General features: G+C 38.5%; 1 protein-coding gene across 7 annotated transcripts in view; it reads right to left on the reverse strand.

The window, feature by feature from the left end:
* Positions 1–136: 136 nt before the first annotated feature.
* Positions 137–21,950, reverse strand: part of LOC132019787 (solute carrier family 22 member 10-like) — a 28,056-nt gene continuing 6,242 nt past the window's right edge. Inside the window, exons 3-10 of one of the 7 annotated variants that reach the window (XM_059403394.1) lie at positions 9,601–9,746; positions 9,321–9,489; positions 7,996–8,119; positions 6,175–6,290; positions 4,526–4,740; positions 2,997–3,105; positions 1,983–2,186; positions 137–648 (exon numbers count right to left, since the gene is read on the reverse strand). In XM_059403394.1, coding sequence (XP_059259377.1) covers positions 588–648; positions 1,983–2,186; positions 2,997–3,105; positions 4,526–4,740; positions 6,175–6,290; positions 7,996–8,119; positions 9,321–9,489; positions 9,601–9,746 — 1,144 coding nt within the window. In that variant the 3' untranslated portion in view covers positions 137–587. Of the gene's footprint in view, positions 649–1,982; positions 2,187–2,996; positions 3,106–4,525; positions 4,741–6,174; positions 6,291–7,995; positions 8,120–9,320; positions 9,490–9,591; positions 9,747–21,950 lie in introns of those variants that run through there. The other 6 variants (XM_059403384.1, XM_059403413.1, XM_059403403.1 and 3 more) reach the window with 6 other exon arrangements.

Below are 21,950 nucleotides of genomic sequence, written 5' to 3' on the forward strand. Positions count from 1 at the left end.
TTGGTGTGGACCTCCTGGGTTGAATTTGGGGTTGGGGGGGGGTAGGACTTTCTGTGCCTCCTGGATCTGGATATCTATTTCTTTCAGATTTGAGAAGTTTTTAGCGATTATTTTTTCCAATAAGTTTTCTGTCCCCTTTTCTTTTTTCCCCCATGTTTTTATTTAAATTCCAGTTAGTTAACATACAGTGTGATATTAATTTCTGATTTGGGGTGTACAATATAGTGATTCAACACTTACATACAACACACAGGGCTCATCACAGCAAGTGCTCTCCTTAATCCCCATCACCCATGTGATCCCTTTTCTCTCAGCCAGCTACATCTTAATTCCATGGTTTTCCTTTGTTTCTGAATATGTATTAGTAATTTACCAATAAATTTGAAACTTTCAACCACTTTCCAAAAATATTAGATTATTCATAGAATTACGTGTTCCCAAAAATTATTTAACTGCAAATTAATGTAAGTGAGATTTGTTTTCCAGTATATTTTTCTTGGTAGTTTGTAGATATAAAAGAACATTCTTGTGTTTTATTTTTATTTCATAGTATTTCTTTTCCTCACCAGTCAGCTCATGGAAACACCTTAAAATTTTGTCACTTTTACGAAGGAATTTATTTCATTTACCTTTCTTGAGAATTCTTTGCTAGAAAAGCAAAACAGAAACAATCAGTCAACCAATCAACCATTCAACAAGCAAAAACAAATATTAAAAAAAAAAACAAAGATAAAAATAAGTTTGTGTGCTTTCCATGCACAAGTACAAACAAGTCCTCCAACTATCAGCTTTTTATAACCCAACAAAATTCATGGCATATTGATATTAATGTTGGAAAAGTCTCTGCTGCCTGTGCAGATCCAAGAAATTCCTGCAGTAAGACCCAAGAAGACAGTTTTAAAAGTTGCTACCCTCACTTGGTCTTTTCAGATTTCCCACCAGTCACCCCTTTGGAAAGTCAAGAAGTAGACTGACAATCTTAAGAGAATTCCCTCATTTGTCTGGATTGAATTGTGTTTCCCCATCCCCAAATTCATACATTGAAGTTTTAACTCTCAGTATCTCAGAATGTGAAATTATCACATTCCGATATAGTTGTTGAAGATATAATTAGTAAAGAGGAGGTCATACTGGAGTAGGTTGGGCCCCTGATCACTATGACTGGTATCACAAAAGGAAAAATTTCAACACAGAGACCTGCCTGGAAGAATGCCATGTGAATACTGGAGTTATGTTGCCACAAGCCAAAGATACCAGAAGCTGGAAGAGAGGCTTGGAACAGACACTTCCCTAAGGACTTCAAAAGGAATGTGGCCCTGCTGACACTTGAGCTCAGACTCCCAGCCTCCAGAACTTTGAGGAAATAAATTTCTGCTGTTAAGTCACTCAGTTTGTGGAACTTGAGTATGGAGACCCCAGGAAACGAATATACCCTTTATCTCATTTAAAATATTTTGCTGGTTTTTATTTTCTCTATCCTCAATCTTTCCATTACTCATGGCAGCAAAATTGTCTGAATACCAAGATGCCTAAACAAGATTTCTTTCCTCTATTATCTTTCCAAAAAAAGTTTTAACTCTATGTGATCTTCCTAACATGATTCCTTTATTGGCCATGATATTTCTTTCCCCTTCATATCCAAGTGTCCTGTGGATCTCAGAATCATGAAATACCATCATGAATGTGTGTCTCTTATGAAGCTAGGTAATATGTGCCATCACAACAGAGCTAATTTTCATCTCTTCACCACTGAAACTACTGATGAGATCTGGGCAGAGGGGATTTCTGCAATCTAGATTGGAACTCACAGGGGTTAGAAGTGACCCTGCCACTAATGAAAGGCAGTGGCCTGAGACGAAAGTATCCCAGGCAAAGCAGAACCTTCTCAGTGATCTGAAGGACTCATGTGGTGTTTTGCCTTCCTCATCCAAAGACCTAAGGCATACAGTTCCTCCCAGGAGGTGGCTAGAAGATTTACTCACTTATTTTTCACATCGTGGAGGGTGTCAAGCAGAGGCAGATTTCTTGTTTCAGGTAGGATGAGGACAGCAAGACCAGCAATAATGGGCGAGACTCCGTAGATGATCCAGGGCAAAATGGAAAGATACTCCATTAGCATCATCAAGAGGGGAGCCAGCGTTGCCCCACACCTACTAGCCACTGTTTCTAATCCGAAAGCTCGTGCCCTGCAGGTTAAACAACAATACATAATAATCTGATAAAAATCTGCACAAGCAACCTAAGATACATTATTCTGACTTCATAAAAGATGGAAGATGCTAGAACACAATTGTTAAATATATGGGGTTTGGTGACAAACACTTGTTTTTTAGATTTGCTCTATGATTTCCCAGCTGTCTTTGTTAGGCTCAAATTCATAAATTGATTTTATAATTTTACACAAATATTATATATTGCACCTACCCTGATGAGTTGTCTGGAAGATTAATGAGATGATGCATTAAAGTACTGCTCACCACCAGCACTGGGTGTTACACACAAACAATGAATCAAGGAACACGACATCAAAAACTACTGTATGGTGACTAACATAATATAAATAAATAAATAAATAAATAAATAAATAAATAAATAAAAAGGCACTACTCAGCACAAAGCATGACACAAAGTCAGTTCTCAATAAACTTTGGCTAAAATGTTATCATATTACTGTTAAAATTACAAATGATTGCTTTTATAATAAACAGGTCTTTTTTGAGAGAGAGAGAGAGAGTGTGTGGAAGGGGATGAGCAGAGGGAGGGAGGGAGAGATTCTCAAGCAGTCTCCATGCTTAGCACGGAGCCCTATGCAGGGCTCTATCTCAAGACATTGAGATCATGACCCAAGCCAAAATCAAGAGTTGGACACTTAACCAACTGAGCCACCCAGGTACCCCTATAATAAATAGGCCTTATTATGTTTATTCTTGCAATAAATGCCTATTAACTGAGAATGTCCTCTTTCATGCCCTGGCAGAATGTCCATAAACTCATACCTGAGGACTGTGGGGATGAGCTCCAACATGTGGACACCAAAACTAGTGACAGAAGCAGCAGCACAGCTGATTCCCACGCTTGCCAAAGCCACACGCAGGGTCTGCATTTCTGGAGGCAGAAAGGCCAGTGAGACTAAAAAATCTGGGCTGAAGGAATCAGCGTCCACCAAATTTAGCTAGGGGGGAAAAAAAACTTTGTATGGTGTGGGTTTGTTTAAGCTATACTATAGACAATTTTATAGTGCCAGAAGAGCGGGGTGGTTGATAAACTGAGAAATGTAGAGTTGTCAATGTAGGTGCTAAAAAACACATGAAATTACCTGGGTTAGTTGCAGCAAATCTCTCTTCACACCTGAAAATCTTTAGATTTTCTAAAGAAGGAGATGAAGAGTTTAATCTGGCAGAGATTTGCTTTTAATAATTCTGCCCAGTATTACAGCCCTATTGCAGAAAGTGGGACAGTCCTGTGGACAATTACTGGGTCTAAGATTTAGCTCTAAACTTGATAATTTTACAGTTGTCTAAACTTTAAAATAAAAGTGCAGAATTTAAAGTGACAAGTCATCCCGGTTTTCCTGGGAATTAGGGGGTTTTAGCAATAGGGATTTTCATTGATAAAACCAGGAAGATCCCAGGTTCTTATGAAACCAAGAATGGAAATTTCTATTTGGGAAAAAAATGTCAGAATTTGGGAACCAATAAAGAGAAGTTTCAAATAATATGAAAAGAAATCTAATTATAGCTTTACACTATTAGAAAAGACTCTATTGTAAGGGAGTAAGCCTGTACCACTAATGATATTCTGAGGAGTAGAGTCCACAATCTGTAATGCTGTAGGGTACATTCCTGCACTGGGATATAGCTGAACCATAATGCCCAGTAACAATCTCCTGGTCATTACATCCCATCATTCTATTAGCATACAAAGTCATCTAACTGGAATGGACTAGACTTCTAATCTGCTTAATTCCCTGTTCCTATTGTACACTCCTTCACTACTTGGAAAAAAGGGGAAATTTTTCATTTCCTGGAAGTCAAGAAGACTCCTATAAGCAAGGGCTATTGTCGTGGTGACCTAAGACCATACACACACATGTGGATACAGAGCAATCAGGAAACTGACTCGTCTTCAAAGCTGGTGACAAGAGCCCAACCAGAACAAGTGACCACATTGTGTCCTCACCTGAGATATAATTGCAAAACCTAGGCCCTTCATGCTTGTTATTAAAAATGTGAAAGGCCAAAAGGCAAGTGATCAATTACTATCCTGAAGAAACTGTCAGGAATAAAAACACCAGTTTCTAGATACTTCCAGGATGTGACAAAAAGAAATATATGTCTGAGCTGCCCATTATGGACCTTTGACTCTTTTCCCAACAAATTCTTAGCAGGATTTGCCTTAAACCCTCAGATCAGTTTGGGGGAATACTTAGCTCTTTACTCCTTGCTTCAGACAAGTGTGACCAGTACAATCCCTAGAGGATGGGGGAAAAGACATCTCTTTCCCCTACAGTCCAGCCTTCTCTCACCTTGGGGCACAAACGTGTTGACCAAAACAGAAAGTCCCACCAGGAACATGAAAAGTGTCTGGGTTGTTCGACGGCCCATATGATTCTGTACTAAAAGAGGAAGACATCGGATAATGGCAGTGAGGACCCCAAAGATCGCCTGGAACAGGAAAATATTGCTCCCAAGGTGCTGTAGATTGATCATGATGCCATAAAAGGGTATTGTGATTGCAAATCTGTAATGAACAAAGGAGGAAAGACACATGCCGTAAGATTTAAAGCCTACGTGTTGCAGTTGATGTCTACTTTAACCCAGACAGCTAGTGATTGGTGTTAAAGAGTAAAGACCTAGTCTGATTTGTATAATACATTATTTTAAGGATAATTTTAAAGTTACCATAAATAATTGTCTGGCAATATATATAGACAATACTCCTTCTGTTGTTATTTCGTCTTTGTAAGCAAAGAGTTGGCAATGACTGGGAAACTTAACCTGTCCCAATCACCAAACTGGATGATACAAAGATTAAAATCTAGGGAGAAGAATTTCTTTTTTGGGGCACCGGGGTGGCTCAGTGGGTTAAAGCCTCTGCCTTCGGCTCTGGTCACGATCCCAAGGTTCTGGGCTCAAGCCCCACATCGGGCTGTCTGCTCAGCAGGGAGCCTGCTTCCTCCTCTCTCTCTCTGCCTGCCTCTCAGCCTACTTGTGATCTCTATCTGTCAAATAAATAAATAAAATCTTTTAAAAAAAAAAAGAATTTCTTTTTTGAGTGTCATCAGGATGCTGTGAGTCTTTCTTCTCCTTCAACCCCAATACTGTGAAGAACTCAACTAGTTCTTGCTCAAATTGGTCAACTAGTGACGGAAGCTGCGAAGAGATTACCTGTGTCCCCCCTTTATCTGAGGGGCACCTGAGGTCTGCCACAGTTTTAGGGAATTTAAGGCTCATATATGATTTTCTAGGGCTAAGAGAAAATGCCAGAATTTAAGAAAACATGCACCAGCTGTACCATAGGAAATATAATCACAGGTTCCCACCAGGGATCTACAAATTATCATGTGAAAGTCAAGACTAGACAACACACCTCTATGGTAATGGGGAGCAGGACTGTTGGTAAGTTTTATGTGGCATGCAAGCAAACAGCGAGGAGGGAATGAGAGCTGACCCAGTGTCATGGTGGTTCTCACTGTAGGGGATCTATGAGGGGACTCTCTGGGGAATTAGAATTTCTATCTTAATCTAGGTGCTGCTTATATTTTTCCCCGTTGGTATGTTTATCAAGCTGTATATCTTCACAATCTCTTCATGTTACTGCTAGTAAGATTTTATTACACTGAATGTCAACTAACTAGAATTTAAATAAAAATTTGGGAAAATTGTAAGAAAAAGTGAAGGAAACTAAATGTCAAAATCTGTATTGTGGTGGAAGCCCCAGCATCGATCTCCCAGGATGAGAATGGAGCAATATGATGCAATTAATTCCTCATCATATGGTGAGTTTCCTTATAACCTTTTGCCCGTCTCCCAGCGCAGCAGTATCCAGTCTGTTTTCCTCACCTTGTATCTTCAAATCAGCACACCCTGCACCCACAACACTGCTAGAACCTTTGAAATAAACAGATTCGTGTCTCCCCCTTTTTATGGTTGTCATGCACTCTGTGAAACCCACCTCACAAATAGTAGGATACAGGTTCTCTTACACAGGATGGGGGTGTGGAACAAATCCCAAATGGTAACTTTGGTCTGTGCTGCCTCCAGCTCATCCTGCATGCTGGATCTCAAACCCTTTAATAGCAACAAACATGTTTCATTTGCCAACATGGTGTCAGGCATTGTGGTGAGCACCGGTACCCAACAGGACAGGAGAGATACACTCCCTTTCTTTCCAGCATAACTTATTGTACATGCAATCACAGGTGTGAACGGGCTATGAAAGATGTAGAGCATTAAAGAAAACTCAAGGATATTAAACACCAAAATGATATTTTTTATTAATTTCACAGGCAGAATTTAGTGATTCATCAGTTGCATAGAACATCCAATGCTCATCACATCAATTGCCTTCCTTAATGCGTTTCATCCAGTTACCCCTACCCCGCACTCACCTCCCTCCAGCAGCCCTCAGTTTGTTTCCTAGGGTTCAGAGTCTCTTACAGTTTGCCTCCCTCTCAGTCCTCATCTCATTTTAGTTTCCCTTCTCTTCCCCTCTGTTCATCTGTTTTGTTTCTTAAATTCCACATATGAGTGAAATCATATGGTCTTTGTCTTTCTCTGATGGACTTATTTCATTTAGCATAATACCTTCTAGGTCCATCCACATCCTTGTAAATAGCAAATTTCAATAAAAACAAATACATAGATCAATGAAACAGAAGAGAGAGCCCAGAAATGGAACCTTAACTCTGAGGTCAAACAACCTTTAACAAAACAGGAAAGAATATCCAATGGAAAAAAGACAGTCTCTTCAATAAATGGTGCTGGGAACATTAAACTGCCACGTGCAGAAGAATGAAACTGGACCATTCTCTTACATCCTACACAAAAATAAACTTAAAATGGATGAAAGACCTAAATGTGAGACAGGAATCCATCAAAATCCTAGAGGAGAACACAGGCAGCAATCTCTTTGACCTTGGCAGCAAAAATGATATTAAAGGAGGGCATTTGTTGTGTTGAGCACGGGTGTCACATGAATCAGTAAATTGCACTCCTGAAACCAAAGTTACACTATATTTTAACTAACCAGAATTTAAATAAAAATTTGAAAAAAGAAAGTAAATGAGGCCACGGAGAGGTGCAGGTCATCCACAGGAGTTATAGGTTATAGATTTAGATCAAGAAGTGAACTAAAGGGGGGTGCCTCGGTGGCTCAGTGGGTTAAACCTCTGCCTTCGGCTCAGGTCCAGATCCCAGGGTCCTGGGATGGAGCCCCGCATCGGGCTCTCTGCTCAGCAGGGAGCCTGCTTCCCTTCCTCTCTCTCTGCCTGTCTCTCTACCTACTTGTTATCTCTGCCTGTCAAATAAATAAATAAAATCTTAAAAAAAAAAGAAGAAGAAGAAGAGGTGAACTAAAGGAAGAGATGGGTTGCACAGTGATCAAAGCAGCTTCTGTGTAAGGTGGCCATGAAAGACTAGGGAACCAAGCTTGCCTTCTTGGCTGCCCCTTTTAGGAAAACAGTTTGTCTATCTCAATAAGAAGGTGGAGGGGCACCTGGGTACCTGGGTGGCTCAGTGGGTTAAGCCTCTGCCTTCAGCTCGGGTCATGATCTCAGGGTCCTGGAATGGAGCCCCGCATCAGGCTCTCTGCTCAGCGGGGAGCCTGCTTCCCTTCCTCTCTCTCTGCCTGCCTCTCTGCCTACTTGTGATCTCTGTCAAATAAATAAATAAAATCTTTAAAAAGAAGAAGAAGAAGGGGCTGGGGGAGGGGGAGGAGGAGGAGTCTGCTTAGTCATCCTCCTAACCCGGTAACCACCTTCCGTTTCCTACTCACCTCCATTGTCAGGGCATCTCCAGCATTCTGCATTCCATTTGTGTATGCAACTTTTCTTAGTGCCTCCAAGCCCTCCTCTGGTTTATTGTTGATAATAAGCCACCGAGCAGATTCCACCAGCCACCTGAATGAAGAAGAGCACACAAGTGCAGTCAAGTCTCTCTTGCTTACTTGTCATATGATTATTGACTATGGATGCTTTTAGCCTTCCATCTAATATCCACCACTTCTTGGGTTAGGAATAGAAACTCGAGTTTCAATTCACAAATACTAGGAAAATGTAAGAAAGACCAGTCCATTGCAGTACATCTTTATGGCCAGAAACATAGACTCTGGAGGCAACTCGCCTGTCTACTTACTCAGCAGATTTTCAAAGAAGCATAGGAAGCTTAAGCTTGAGAGTTCCTCATGCATAATTTGGTTCTACCAAATTTGTGCTCATAATATACAGTCTTTAAAAAAAAAATAAGTCCCTAAATAATGTAAATGTAAAACCCAACAAAGAAGTACTCCTCCCACTACCAGCTATGTTGGTAACTTATTATGTAAGTCAGTCACTTATTTACATCTGCCTCAGTTTTCTCATCAATAAAATGGGGGCAGTAGTACCATCTTCCTTATAGGATAATTATGAGGATATAATGGTATAATGGATAAGTCTGGCATGGATTACACTCTCCTCTGTCTCTGAACTCCTCTCATTGTATGAAATCTATAGTGTGTCTCCATGACGAACTAAACCTGACTCTCCTTTAGATGGTTTGAAGTACAGGAATGAGGTTACCCATAAATAAGTGTTTGTTAAAATTATTTAAGGGAGAAGGGAGTTAACATTTGATGTCAATCATTCAATCTGCATGCCAAACTTTAGTATTGAAGAAACCATGCTGCTCTTTTTGAATAAATTTGCTGCCTCTTCCTTTTATTCAACTTCACCTACAAAAATGAAAATCTGAAAACTACCATAACTTGATTCACTCCAAAGCCAAAAAAAAAAAAAAAAGAATTAAAAGAATTTATTTCTGAAATATTTGAGTCTATAGTTTATATTAAGGAAAATAATACTGGAATAACTCTATGACCACTACACTGGGTAGGACTGAAAGCAAAACAAAACCAAAAATACCTAGGACTCCCAGACAGAAAGGTCCTTATTACTTCCTGTTCTGCTTATGAAACTGCACAGACTGAACAGATGAAAGGCATGGGTTTTAGGTTCAGACAATAAGAAAGGGTCTGGGAAATAAGAAAATCAATATATTGCAATTCAGTCCTCATTTTTGTCCCAGGTTCCCATAAGGCAAAACGAGAAAGAAGGATCATACCTGGAGGAGAAAAAGAAGACAAGGAAAGGTACAGACACCACCAGCTGCAGAGTGCGCCACTCTCGAAAGACAAATGCCAGTCCTCCCAAGAGTATGTGTCCCACACTGAAGGCACAGGATATCACTGTTATTACCATTACTCTAGATGGAGGCCTTATCCACTCTGTGACTGAAAGAAAACCCAATTGGGATATTAATATCAGATAAAGGTGAAAGTTCAAGGTCAAATTCAAGGCTTGGATAATGGAGAAGAACAAAATTGTTGACTTACTGAGCATACCATCATTTGCCAGGATGATGATGGAAGAACAACCAGACAAGAAGCGGAGTAAGCAGTAAATGTGAAAGTTGGAAACAAAAGCTGCACTGGTCCCAACGATGGTAAGCTGTAGGAGACACCACCTGAGAATCAACTTTCTCCCAAACCTAAGAAACAGAGTCAGATTAGATTATGGGAGCAATGAGAATTTGTGCAGAAACACACACACACACACACACACACAAATTAAGAAAACCAAAAGCATACTCTGAAATTTAGAGAATATTTTAATGAGTGATTCTTTGTACCTGAGAGTTTGACAAATGAAGAGCTAAAACAACAGAAATCTCAAAAATAATAACTGTGTTCATAATGTAGACAAACAGTAACAAAACTTTATTATCCAATCACCAGGAGGCCTTTCATACCAAGTGATAACATATAAAAAAGAAAAAATACTGGAAATTGTAGTATACTATGAGCATCCATTGTACTATCATATGTATTTAGCATAGTAGGGAGTCTGTAAATCGTCTAGAACGCAGGAGAGCTGTGTACTTGGGTCTCTAGGACCATACAGGTTAAGGTTAAACTGATACGGAACTGATGGTTACATCAGTGGAACAATCAAAGTTGCTTAATGGTTGTGTAAGAGGGACTCTGTTAAAGCTGGATATATAGGCCTCAAGCAACATGCCTTATCTAGAACAGAATGTAAGAGTGCCACAGCTCAAAGAAAGAAAATTAGAGAAATTTCTCAGAGGAAAGAATTACATGAGATGTAGACTGAGGGGAGAAACGTGAAAGACAAAGAAAAGGAAACTCTGTGGATCACTAGGCATCAGGAAAATGGAGTCATAGTTGGAACAAGTGGGACTAAATAAAATCTGCTCGTCTACATGCTCAGTAAGAAAAATACATGGACAAAGTTTAAGATTGGGAAATCCTCTGCAATATTTGAAAAAGAATTCCAAAAATATTCAAATAATTCCCCCCAAAAGGCAAAAGGTGTGAAACATAGGAATGAAAACAACAAATGATCCCACATCACAATCATTATCGTCACCCAAGAAATAAGACAGAAAACAAAAAATAAATAAATAAAATGGTAGACTGAAACAAAACCATAACAACAATCACAACCAAATGTATTGCTAATAGCCCAGTCTATCAAATAATAGACATTACCAGAATAGGTTAAATATATATATATATATATATATATACACACTGTCAATAATCGTACTTAAAATACTGTAGGGTGAAAGTACATGATAGAAAAAGATATACAATTCATATAGCAAAAGGAAGAACACCGCAGTCTTTATATTAATATCAAATAAAATGAATTTCAAAACAGAATACATTTGCAGAAATAATGCTGAAAATGTCAAGTGTATATACACTCAAAAAATTACAAAACACATGAATCAAAATTGACAAAATCTGAAATATAATTCACAATGATAGTTGGAGACAGTTTTCAATATATGTATTGTGGGAAGATATATATAATACAAAAGTTGCCATTTTAATCTTTTGCAGATGTACAATTCAGTGGTTAATTACAGTCATCATATTTCACGATCATGACTATTGCCATTTTCATCACCCTAGACAAAAAACTTTATAAACATTAAGCAACAACTCCTCATTCTTCCCTTCCCTCTCTTCCTTCTAGTAATCTCTAATCTACCTTCTGTCTCCACTAATTTGCCTAGTCTAGATATTTTTATGAAATGTAGGCAATGCTTACATTTGTCCTTCTGTGCCTGTCTTAGTTCAGTTAGCATGACTGTTTTGAGGTTTGTTTGTGTTGTACCATATGCCATTCTTTTTTCTGGATGAATAATATTACATATATATATATATATATACACACATATATATACACACATATATGTGTATGTATATATATACATGTATATGTGTGTATACACACACACACATATATATACATATATATATAATATTTGTTTATCCATTAATCTGTTGATGGATACTTGAATTGTTTCACCTTTGGCTATATAAGTAATGCTGTCGTGAACATCAGTGTACAACTACCTGTTGAAGTCCCTGTTTTCAATTTTTTATAGTATACACCTAGGAAGGGAATTTCTGGTTCACATGGCAATTCTGCTTAGATTTTTGAACTGTCTTCCACAATGACTTCACTACTTTCTGTTCTCAACATCAGTGCACAAGGGTTTCAATTTCTCCACATATCTATTCAAGATCTTTGCTGATTTTTATGATTTATCATCTTGTTGTTGAGTTGTAGGTGTTCTTTATGTATTCTGGATATTAAGCCCCTTTCAGATATATGATTTGCAAATATGTTCACTGATTTGTAGGTTGTCTTCTAACTCTCTTGATAATGACAATGTTAATTTTTATGAAATCCAATCTACTTATTTTTCTTTTGTTGTTTGTGCTCTTGTTTACAAGGTTGTAAACATTTATTTCTATGCTTTAAGAATTTTATAGATAATTGATTCATTTAGAGCTAATTTTTGCATAGAACATCAGGTAGGGGTAAACCTCATTCTATTTTTTTACTAACATATAATGTATTATTTGTTTTGGAGGTAGCGGTCTGTGATTCATCAGTCTTACACAACTCACAGCGCTCACCATAGCACACACCCTCTCCAGTGTCCATCACCCAGCTACCCCATCCCTCCCTTATCCACTCCAGCAACCCTCAGTTTGTTTCCTGAGATTAAGAGTCTCTTATGTTTTGTCTCCCTCTCTGGTTTCATCTTGTTTCACTTTTCCTTCCCTTCCCCTAATAGCCTCTGTCTTGTTTCTCAAATTCCTCAAATCAGTGAGACCATATGATTTGTCTTTCTCTGATTGACTTATTTTGCTTAGCATAATACGCTCTAGTTCCATCCACGGCATTGCAAATGGCAAGATTTCATGGGTTTTGATGGCTGCATTATATTCCATTATATATATATACCACATCTTCTTCATCCATTCATCTGTTGATGGACATCTGAGCCCTTTCCATAGTTTGGCTATCGGGAACATTCCTGCTATAAACATTGAGGTGCATATGTCCCTTTGGATCACTACATTTATATCTTTGTGGTAAATACCTACTAGTGCAATAGCTGGGTCATAGGGTAGCTCTATTTTCAACTTTTTAAGGAACTCCATACTGTTTTCCAGAGTGATCGGACCAACTTGCATTCCCACCAACAGTGTAGGAGGGCTCCCCTTTCTCCACATCCTCACCAACATCTATTGTTTCCCGACTTTTTAATTTTAGCCATTTTGACTGGTGTGAGTTGGTATCCCTCTGTAAACTTCATTCTATTTTATGTGAAAATTCAGTTCAATGCCATTTGCTGAAGAACATGTTCTTTTCTACACTGACACCCTTGTTCAAAAGTCAGTTGGCTATAAATGTATGAGTTTACTTCTGGACTCTCAGCTCTACTACAGTGATTTATATGTCTATCCATATGCCAAAACCATAGTAATCATTTACTGTAACTCGGTAGTAATTCTGAAGCCAGGAAACACAAGTCCTCTGAATTTATTCTTCTTTTTCAACACCATTTGACTATTTGGATCCCCATGCAATTTCATCTGAATCTGAAGTTCAGCTTTTTCATTTTTGCAAAAAACAATACTGGATTTTGATAGAGATTGCATTAAGTACTACTGACTTATTCCTAATATTACATCTTCCTACCTCATTAACATGGGATAGTTTCCATTTATTTAGTTCTCTAATTTCTTCTTTTTTCTTTTTCTTTTCTTTTTAGAGGGAGAATCTTAAGCATGCTCCACCCTGCTGAAGCACAGACCCCAATGCAGGGCTCAACCTCACTACCCTGAGATCATGACCTTAGCCAAAATCGAGTCAGATGCTTAACTGACTGAGCCACCCAGGTGACCTGACCTATCCTCATTTTTAAAAAATTATTTTCCCCTTTTGCTGTTCAGCTTGGGAGCTTCCCATTACCCTGTCTTCCAGATCACTGATATGTTCTTCTGCATCCACTAATCTACTGTTGATTTCCTCTCCTGTGTTTTTTATTTCAGTTGTATTCTTCAACTCTAATTCTTTTTTAAATTTAAACGACATATCAGATAAAGGACTTGTGTCCAGAATCTATAAAGAACTTAGCAAACTCAACACCCAAAGAACAAATAATCCAATCAAGAAATGGGCAGAGGACATGAACAGACATTTCTGCAAAGAAGACATCCAGATGGCCAACAGACACATGAAAAAGTGCTCCATATCACTCGGCATCAGGGGAATACAAATCAAAACCACAATGAGATATCACCTCACACCAGTCAGAATGGCTAAAATTAACAAGTCAGGAAATGACAGATGCTGGCGAGGATGCGGAGAAAGGGGAACCCTCCTACACTGTTGGTGGGAATGCAAGCTGGTGCAACCTCTCTGGAAAACAGCATGGAGGTTCCTCAAAATGTTGAAAATAGAACTGCCCTATGACCCAGCAATTGCACTATTGGGTATTTACCCTAAAGATACAAACGTAGTGATCCAAAGGGGCACGTGCACCCGAATGTTTATAGCAGCAATGTCCACAATAGCCAAACTATGGAAAGAACCTAGATGTCCATCAACAGATGAACGGATCAAGAAGATGTGGTATATATACACAATGGAATACTATGCAGCCATCAAAAGAAATGAAATCTTGCCATTTGCGACAACATGGATGGAACTAGAGCGTATCATGCTTAGCGAAATAAGTCAAGCAGAGAAAGACAACTATCATATGATCTCCCTGATATGAGGAAGTGGTGATGCAACATGGGGGCTTAAGTGGGTACGAGAAGAATAAATGAAACAAGATGGGATTGGGAGGGAGACAAACCATAAGTGACTCTTAATCTCACAAAACAAACTGAGGGTTGCTGGGGGGAGGGGGTTTGGGAGAAGGGGGTGGGATTATGGACATTGGGGAGGGTATGTGCTTGGGTGAGTGCTGTGAAGTGTGTAAACCTGGTGATTCACAGACCTGTACCCCTGGGGATAAAAATATATGTTTATAAAAAATAATAAATAAATAAATAAATAAAAATTTAAATTCAGTTAACCAGCTTATAGTACACCATTAGTTTTAGATGTAGTGTTCAATAATTTATCAGTTTTGTGTAACACCTAGTGCTCATCGTATCAGGTGCCCTCCTTAATGCCCATCACCCAATTACCCCATCCCCCCACCCACCTCCACTCCAGCAACCCCCAGTTTGTTTCCAAGAGCTAAGAGTCTCCCACGGTTTTTCTCCCTCCCTGATGACTTCCCATTCTGTTTTCCTCCCTTCCCCTATTGTCCTCTACCCTGTTTCTTATATTCCACATATACATGGAACTGTAGTAATTGTCTTTCTCTGGTTGACTTATTTTGCTCAGCATAATACCCTCCACACTGGTCCTTTTTTGTATTTTCTATCTCTTTATTGGAAGTATCAATGAGTTCTTCCACTCTTCTCTCCAGTCTGTATCTTTACTATCATTACTTTAAATTCTTTATCAAGCATATTGCTTATCTCCATTTAATTTTGTTCTTTTTCTGATGTTTTTTTTTTCTTTTAGAGCATATTTTTCTGTCTCCCTATTTTGCTTGACTTTCTCTGTTTGTTTTTATAAATCTGGCAGAAGAGTGACTTCTCCTAAACTTGAAGGAACAACCTTGTGTATGATTGTCCCCAGTGTAGATTGTGTGTGGCGGGTGACTTTTGCTGGCTTCCTGGACCTGTGGCTGATATGCGCTGGGGGTCCGGGGGCTTTCCATGTAGCTGTCAAAACAGCTAAAGCTAAACCAGATGCAAGCCAACTAAAACAAATCAGGTGGTTCTGGAGTGTTCTGGGGCACTTTGCCCCCTTGTCCCCTCAGCATAAAGACTAGGGTTGTAGTGAACATTAACCAGGAGTGTCCCAGTGTACACTGCCCTGTGACTGCCTTGGTGGGATGCCTGGAGCTGGTGTGGGCTAGGGATCCAGGTTTCACTAAGGTGGCATGCCAGTTAGGGCACCCAGGCTGTGCTCTGATCTGGGCTTTCATGTTAGAGGGGAAGTGTGGACAGAGTCCATTAGCTCCACACACCTGGAGAGCATTCGAAGAGCTCCCCTCCACCCTGTTTGGCAAAATTCTAGGCTAGCTCTTTGATATGCTAGTTGCTTTTTTTAATTAGAAAAATATGTGATTTTATTTAAAATTTTTATTAAATTTTTAAATTTAATTTTATTTTTTCAGTGTTCAAAGATTCGTTTTTTATGCACCACACCCAGTGCCCCATGTAAATGTGCCCTCCTTAATACCCACAACCAGGCTCCCCCATCCCCAACCCTCTCCCCTCCAAAACCCTCTGTTTGTTTCTCAGAGTCCACAATCTCTCATGCTTTGTCTCCCCCTCCAATTTCCCCCAATTCACTTTTCCTCTCCATCTCCTAATGTTCTCCGTGTTATTCCTTATGCTCCACAAGTAAGTAAGAAACCATATGATAATTGACTTTCTCTGCTTGACTTATTTCACTCAGCATATTTGCTTTTTTAAACCATGGCTTTAAGGAAGAAGGAGAAGGAGGGGTAGGATAAAAGAAAAAAGAAAAGAAGGGAAAAAACCAAAAACCAAAAATCTACAGCTTTTTTTCTGTGTCCCAGCTCGACCAGGGCTGGTGTGAGGTTGTGGACCCAGGGATCTCTGAGGCAGCAAGCCAGTTATGGCATTCAGGCCCTGCACTGGTCTGGGCTTTTAAAATAGACAGGGAGCATCAGCCAGTCCCTCTGACCTGGAGAGTGTTCCTGCAGCTCCTCCTCCATCTGGCTGGTGAAATTCTAGTGCTGTCTTTACTTATGCTAGCTGCACTTTTTTTTTCTCAATTCTTTTCTTTAAATTCCAGTATGTTACCGTACAGTGTGATATTAGTTGCTTTTTTTTTTTCTGTGCCCAAGGACAGAGGAAGCTGTTCCCAGTCCTTCAGCACTATCCCTCATAGCGTGGGGATGGAGGTTCCCTTGGTCACCATGTTGCTATCTCTCTGGATGTTCTCTTTGCTGTTCTGTCTTCTGTTGTGCAGAAGATGTTCAGTGGCCTTCAGTTCAGTTCATCCTCAGGAGGGCTGTTCTACATTTAGGTGCTCTTTGGTGTGTTCCATGGGGGTTGACTCCAGGGTCTTCCTATGTCACCTTTATGACTTCACACATACACCCCCATTACACACACACACACACACACACACACACACACACTTTTATAAACTTTCATGTTGTTGTTTAGTGCCACATTGTTTCAACTTGAAGAAATCCCTTCAGCACTTCTTGTTAGGCAGTTCTAGTGGTGGCACATTCCCTCAGTGATTGTTTATCTAGGAAAGTCTTTATTTCTCTTTCATTCTTTTTTTTTCAGGTTTTATTTGTTTTTCATCTCATCTTATTCATTCATTCATTCATTTTTAGCCTTTTAAATTCCAGTATACTTACTTGTGTTACTTATACCTGTTACGTGAGTTTCAGGTATACAATATTAGTGATTCATCAATTCTACACATTAGTCAGGGTTCATTAGGACAAGTGTACTCCTTGATCCCCATAACGGATTTCTCCCAAGCCCCTGCCCACCTCCATTCTGGTAACCATCAGTTTGTTCTCTGTAGATAAGGGTCTGTTTCTTATATCTTATATCTTATTTCTTATATCTCTTTTCTTATATGTCTTTTTTCCCTTTGTTCCTTTGTTTTGTGTCCTAAATTCCACATATGAATGAAATCATATGGTACAAAGAGACAGTTTTGCCAGATAAAGTGTCCTTGGTTGGCAGGGGTTTTTTTTAAAGATTTTATTTATTTATTTGACAGACAGAGATCACAAGTAGGCAGAGGGGTAGGAAGAGAGAGAAGGAAGCAGGCTCCATGCTGAGCAGAGAGCCCGATGTAGGGCTCCATCCCAGGACCCCGGGATCATGACACAAGCCAAAGACAGAGGCTTTAACCCACTGAGCCACTCAGGTGCCCTGGTTGGCAGGTTTTTCTTTCAATATTTTGAATATATAATTCCACTCTCTGTTGGACTGCAGGGTTTCTGAGAAGTCTACTGATTGTCCTCTGGCAATTCCCTTGTTTTTGACAAATCACTTTCTTCTTGCTGCTTTACAAACTCTCTCTTTAACTTGTGATTATTTGATTATTCAGTTCTACTGGACTTGCCATTGACCTTTTTTGGGTTCTACCTATTTGGGAACTTTGGGGATTCATAAATCAAGATGTCCATTTCTTCCTCTAGATTTGAGGATTTCTTAGCCATTATTTCTTTAAATAAGCATTCTTCTGTCCTTTTCTCTCTCTCTTCTCCTTCTAGGACAACCATAAGGCACACATTGTCTCACTGGATTTTGTCCCATAAGTCTCATATGCTTTCTGAACTCTTTTTCAACTTTTTTTTCTTTCTGTTCCTCTAACTGGATAATTTCAAAAGACCTCTCCTGAAGTTCACTTATTTTTCCTTCTGCATGATCGAGTCTGATGTTGAAGCTCTCTGTTGAATTTTTCACTTCAGTCACTGGATTCTTCAGTTCCAGGATTTCTATTTGGTTCTTTTTTAATGTTTTTTCTTTTGTTTCTTTATTACACTTCTCATTTTGTCCATGTACTGTTTTCCTAATTTCATTTAGTTGTCCATCAGTGCTCTCTTGTATTTCTCTGAGCTTCTTTAAGATAATTATTTTGAATTCTTTCTCAAAAAGTTGAAGGATTTCGATTTCTTTAGGGACAGTTATTGGGACTTTATTAGTTTCTTTTGATGGTATCATGTATCCCTGATCCTTCATGATTGTATAGCCTTGCATTGGTTTCTCTTCATTGAAGGAGCAGACACTTCTTGACTTTATAGATTGGTTTTGAGTCCCCAGACTGTTGGGACTGCCTCTGAGATCATGGTTGGGTGAGGCTGGAGCTGGGTGATGTGGCTGCTGTGGGGTCCATGATGATACCCATTTAGTGGGCCTTTTACTGGCGGTATAAGTTGGTGTGGCTCCTGCCAGGCCCCTGGACTGGCAAGACTGCCCTGATCCTTGGTGTGCAGTGTCACAGGGCCACTTCAAGACCTGCGGTAAGGTCTGAGTCCAGTAGGTCTGTAATCAAGGTCACCAATGAGCATGGCACTTCCTGGATCACTTAGTGGATGTGGCTTGTGGCAAAGTCACAGAAAAATTGGGTTGGAACTGGACCTACAAGGGTCAGGTTCCTTTCTGGTCCACAGCTAAGACCACAATCAGTGGGCCTGTTACTAGAATGCTTCTCAAGTCTGCCCTTCTCAATCTTAACCTCTACTGAGTTTTGAAAATCTGACCTGAATCCTAAGGTTCCAACAAAGGCGTTTTTGTCTTTGGATGATGGCTAAATCATTGTTGCGATATGGGGATAAACCTAGGGACCTCCTATTCTGTCCTCTTGCTGACATCATTACACTTCTTTTCACTCTTTTAATGTAGGTATTTATAGCTATGAATGTCCCACTGAGCACTGTCTTCACTACATCCCATAAATTTTGGTATGTTGACATTTTTATTAAATTGATCTGAGTATTTTCTAAACCCCTTTGTGATTTCTTCTTTGACACATTAGTTGTCTTTAAGTGTGCTGTTTAATTTCTATGAATTTGAATTTTCCAGTTTTGCTTCTGCTATTGACTTCTGGTTTCACTCTCTTATAATCAGAGAAGATATTTTATATAATTTTGATCTTGAAGTCTATTGATTCCTGGTTTTGCACCTTATAATGCAGTCTAGTCGAAATAATGTTCCGTGTACCCTTGAAAAGTGTGTATATTCTGCTATTGTCAGGTAGAGAGTTCTGCATGTCGGTCAGCCATGCTAGTTTCTGCTCAAGTCCTCTAACTCCTTACTGTTCTTCTGTCTAGATGTTACTCCATTATTAAAACTGAGGCATTGACTATGGAAAACCATATGGAGGTTTCTCAAAACATTGAAAATAGAGCTACCTGATGACCTAGCAATTGCACTACTGGGCATTTATTCCAAAGATACAAATGTAGTGATCCGAAGGGGTAACTGCACCCCAATGTTTATAGCAGCAATGTCCACAATAGCCAAACTATGGGAGGAGCCCAGATGTCCATTGGCAGATGTATGGATAAAGATGTAGTATATATGTACAATGGAATATTACACAGCCATCAAAAAATGAAATCTTGCCATTTACAACAACATGGGTGGAACTGGAGGGTTTATGCTAAGTGAAATAACTCAATCACAGAAAGACAATTATCATATGATCTCACTGATATGTGGAATTTGAGAAACAAGGCAGAGGATCATAGGGGAAGAGAAGAGAAAATGAAACAAAATGAAGCCAGAGAGGAAGACAAACGGTAAAAGACTCTTAATCATAGGAAACAAATTGAGTGTTGTTGGTGGGGAGTGGGGAAAGGGTATGTGGTAGTTAGGTGATGGACACTGGGGAAAGTATGTCTTGTGGTGAGCTCTGTGTGTTGTGTAAGATTGATGAATCACAGACCTGTAACCCTCAAAAAATAATACATTATATGTTAATAATTTTGTTAATTTGAAAAAAAACAGGAAGAATGATAAAGAATAGAAGAGAAAAAATAAAGACTTCCAAGATTAGAAATGAAAGTGGAAATATTACTAAAAATCTTTAAAGTAAAAGAAAATTATATTTAACAGCAATAAACCAAATAAATACAATTAGTCTGAACAAATAATTTGCAAACTAATCCACATTTTATTTGCCCAAACTTTCTTAATTTTTGACAAAGGTATCAAGACAAGTACCTGGAAAGGAAAAAAAAGTTTCAACACAAGACGCTGGAAAAAGAGTGAAAGAAAAACAAACAAACAACAACAACAACAAAACCCTCAACCTTCTACCTGATATCATACACAAGTAAAAGTTAAAGTATAAGAAATAAAGTATAGGAAAATATTATGTAACCCTGTGATAAACAAATTTTTTAAGTAAGACAAAAAATGACTAAGAATAAAAGAAAAAATAATAGACTAGACTATATTATAACTAAATACAACTGCTCTTCCAAACAAATAATTTTTTTTCTTAAATATTTTATTTATTTATTTGACAGAGAGAAATCACAAGTAGATAGAGAGGAAGCCAGAGAGAGAGAGAGAGGGAAGCAGGCTCCCTGCTGAGCAGAGAGCCTGATGCGGGACTCGATCCCAGGACCCTGAGATCATGACGTGAGCCGAAGGCAGCAACTTAACCCACTGAGCCACCCAGGCACCCCAAAGAAATCATTTTTTTAAAAAGAAAAATCTATAAGCCAGATTGAGAAAAAATATTTCCCTAAATACCTCTGATAGACTTTATCAGAATATATTGATAGCTTCTATAGATCAATAAAAAGATAACAAACCAAAAGAGCAAAACACTTATGACTTCACAAAGTAAGACAAAATAATAACCAACAAGCACATTTAAAAGAGATTGCCTTTGCTAGATATTGGAAAGTAGCAAATTCAAACAATGAAATACCACTTTACAGCCACTAGTATTAATAAACACTGAAATCTCATTATCAAATATTCTTAAAGAAACAGAATAACTAAAATCTCATAATTTTTCAGTGTAAGTTACAAATGAAGCAACCACTTTGGAAATCAGGTATTTTTATAAAGTTAAAAATAGACTGTAAAGCAACAATTCTGCTCTTAGACATTTATCCAAGAAAAATGAACACTTATGTCCTGAAAGAGAATGCTTTTAGCTGAAGTTCAGAAGTTAAAAAGAAAAGAAAAGAAAGAACTGAAATGAAATCCAACCAAATGTAGGAATCTCAATTTTTTAGTTCAGCTAAGGAAGCCAAACACACAAAAAATACTGTTTTATGAGGTCTTAGAACAGATAAAATTCTATGCTGATATAAATTAGCATAGTGTTTAGGGATGCGAATTGCCTAAAAAATGTTCAACTGTTCCATCTGGGTTGATAGAAATTTCCATATTTCCATCATGGCTGGTTGAACTGGTGGTTACACTTGTTTATGCATTTGTCAAAACTCATCAAGCAGCATTCATAAAAATTGCATTCATTTTAAAGTCTGCATAATTTGTAATAAATAAATAAATAGTGGACAAACAAATAAACCACATCCTCAGCACTCAGGGCAAGGTGAATGTCATTTGTGAGACTGTGAAGGTCCCCAAGGACACCTGCAGACACAGACATGGTCTGCTATTTTGCTGTTTTCTGTATGTCTTTTATCTTTTTCATTATTCATTTCTTCCATTACTGCCTTCATTTATGTTTACTTGATTTTTTCTATGTACCATTTCAAGTCTCTTTCTTTTTTAAAGATTTTATTTATTTATTTATTTGT

The sequence above is a fragment of the Mustela nigripes genome, chromosome 1 (genome assembly GCF_022355385.1).
Source record: "Mustela nigripes isolate SB6536 chromosome 1, MUSNIG.SB6536, whole genome shotgun sequence".
Lineage (NCBI taxonomy): Eukaryota > Metazoa > Chordata > Mammalia > Carnivora > Mustelidae > Mustela > Mustela nigripes.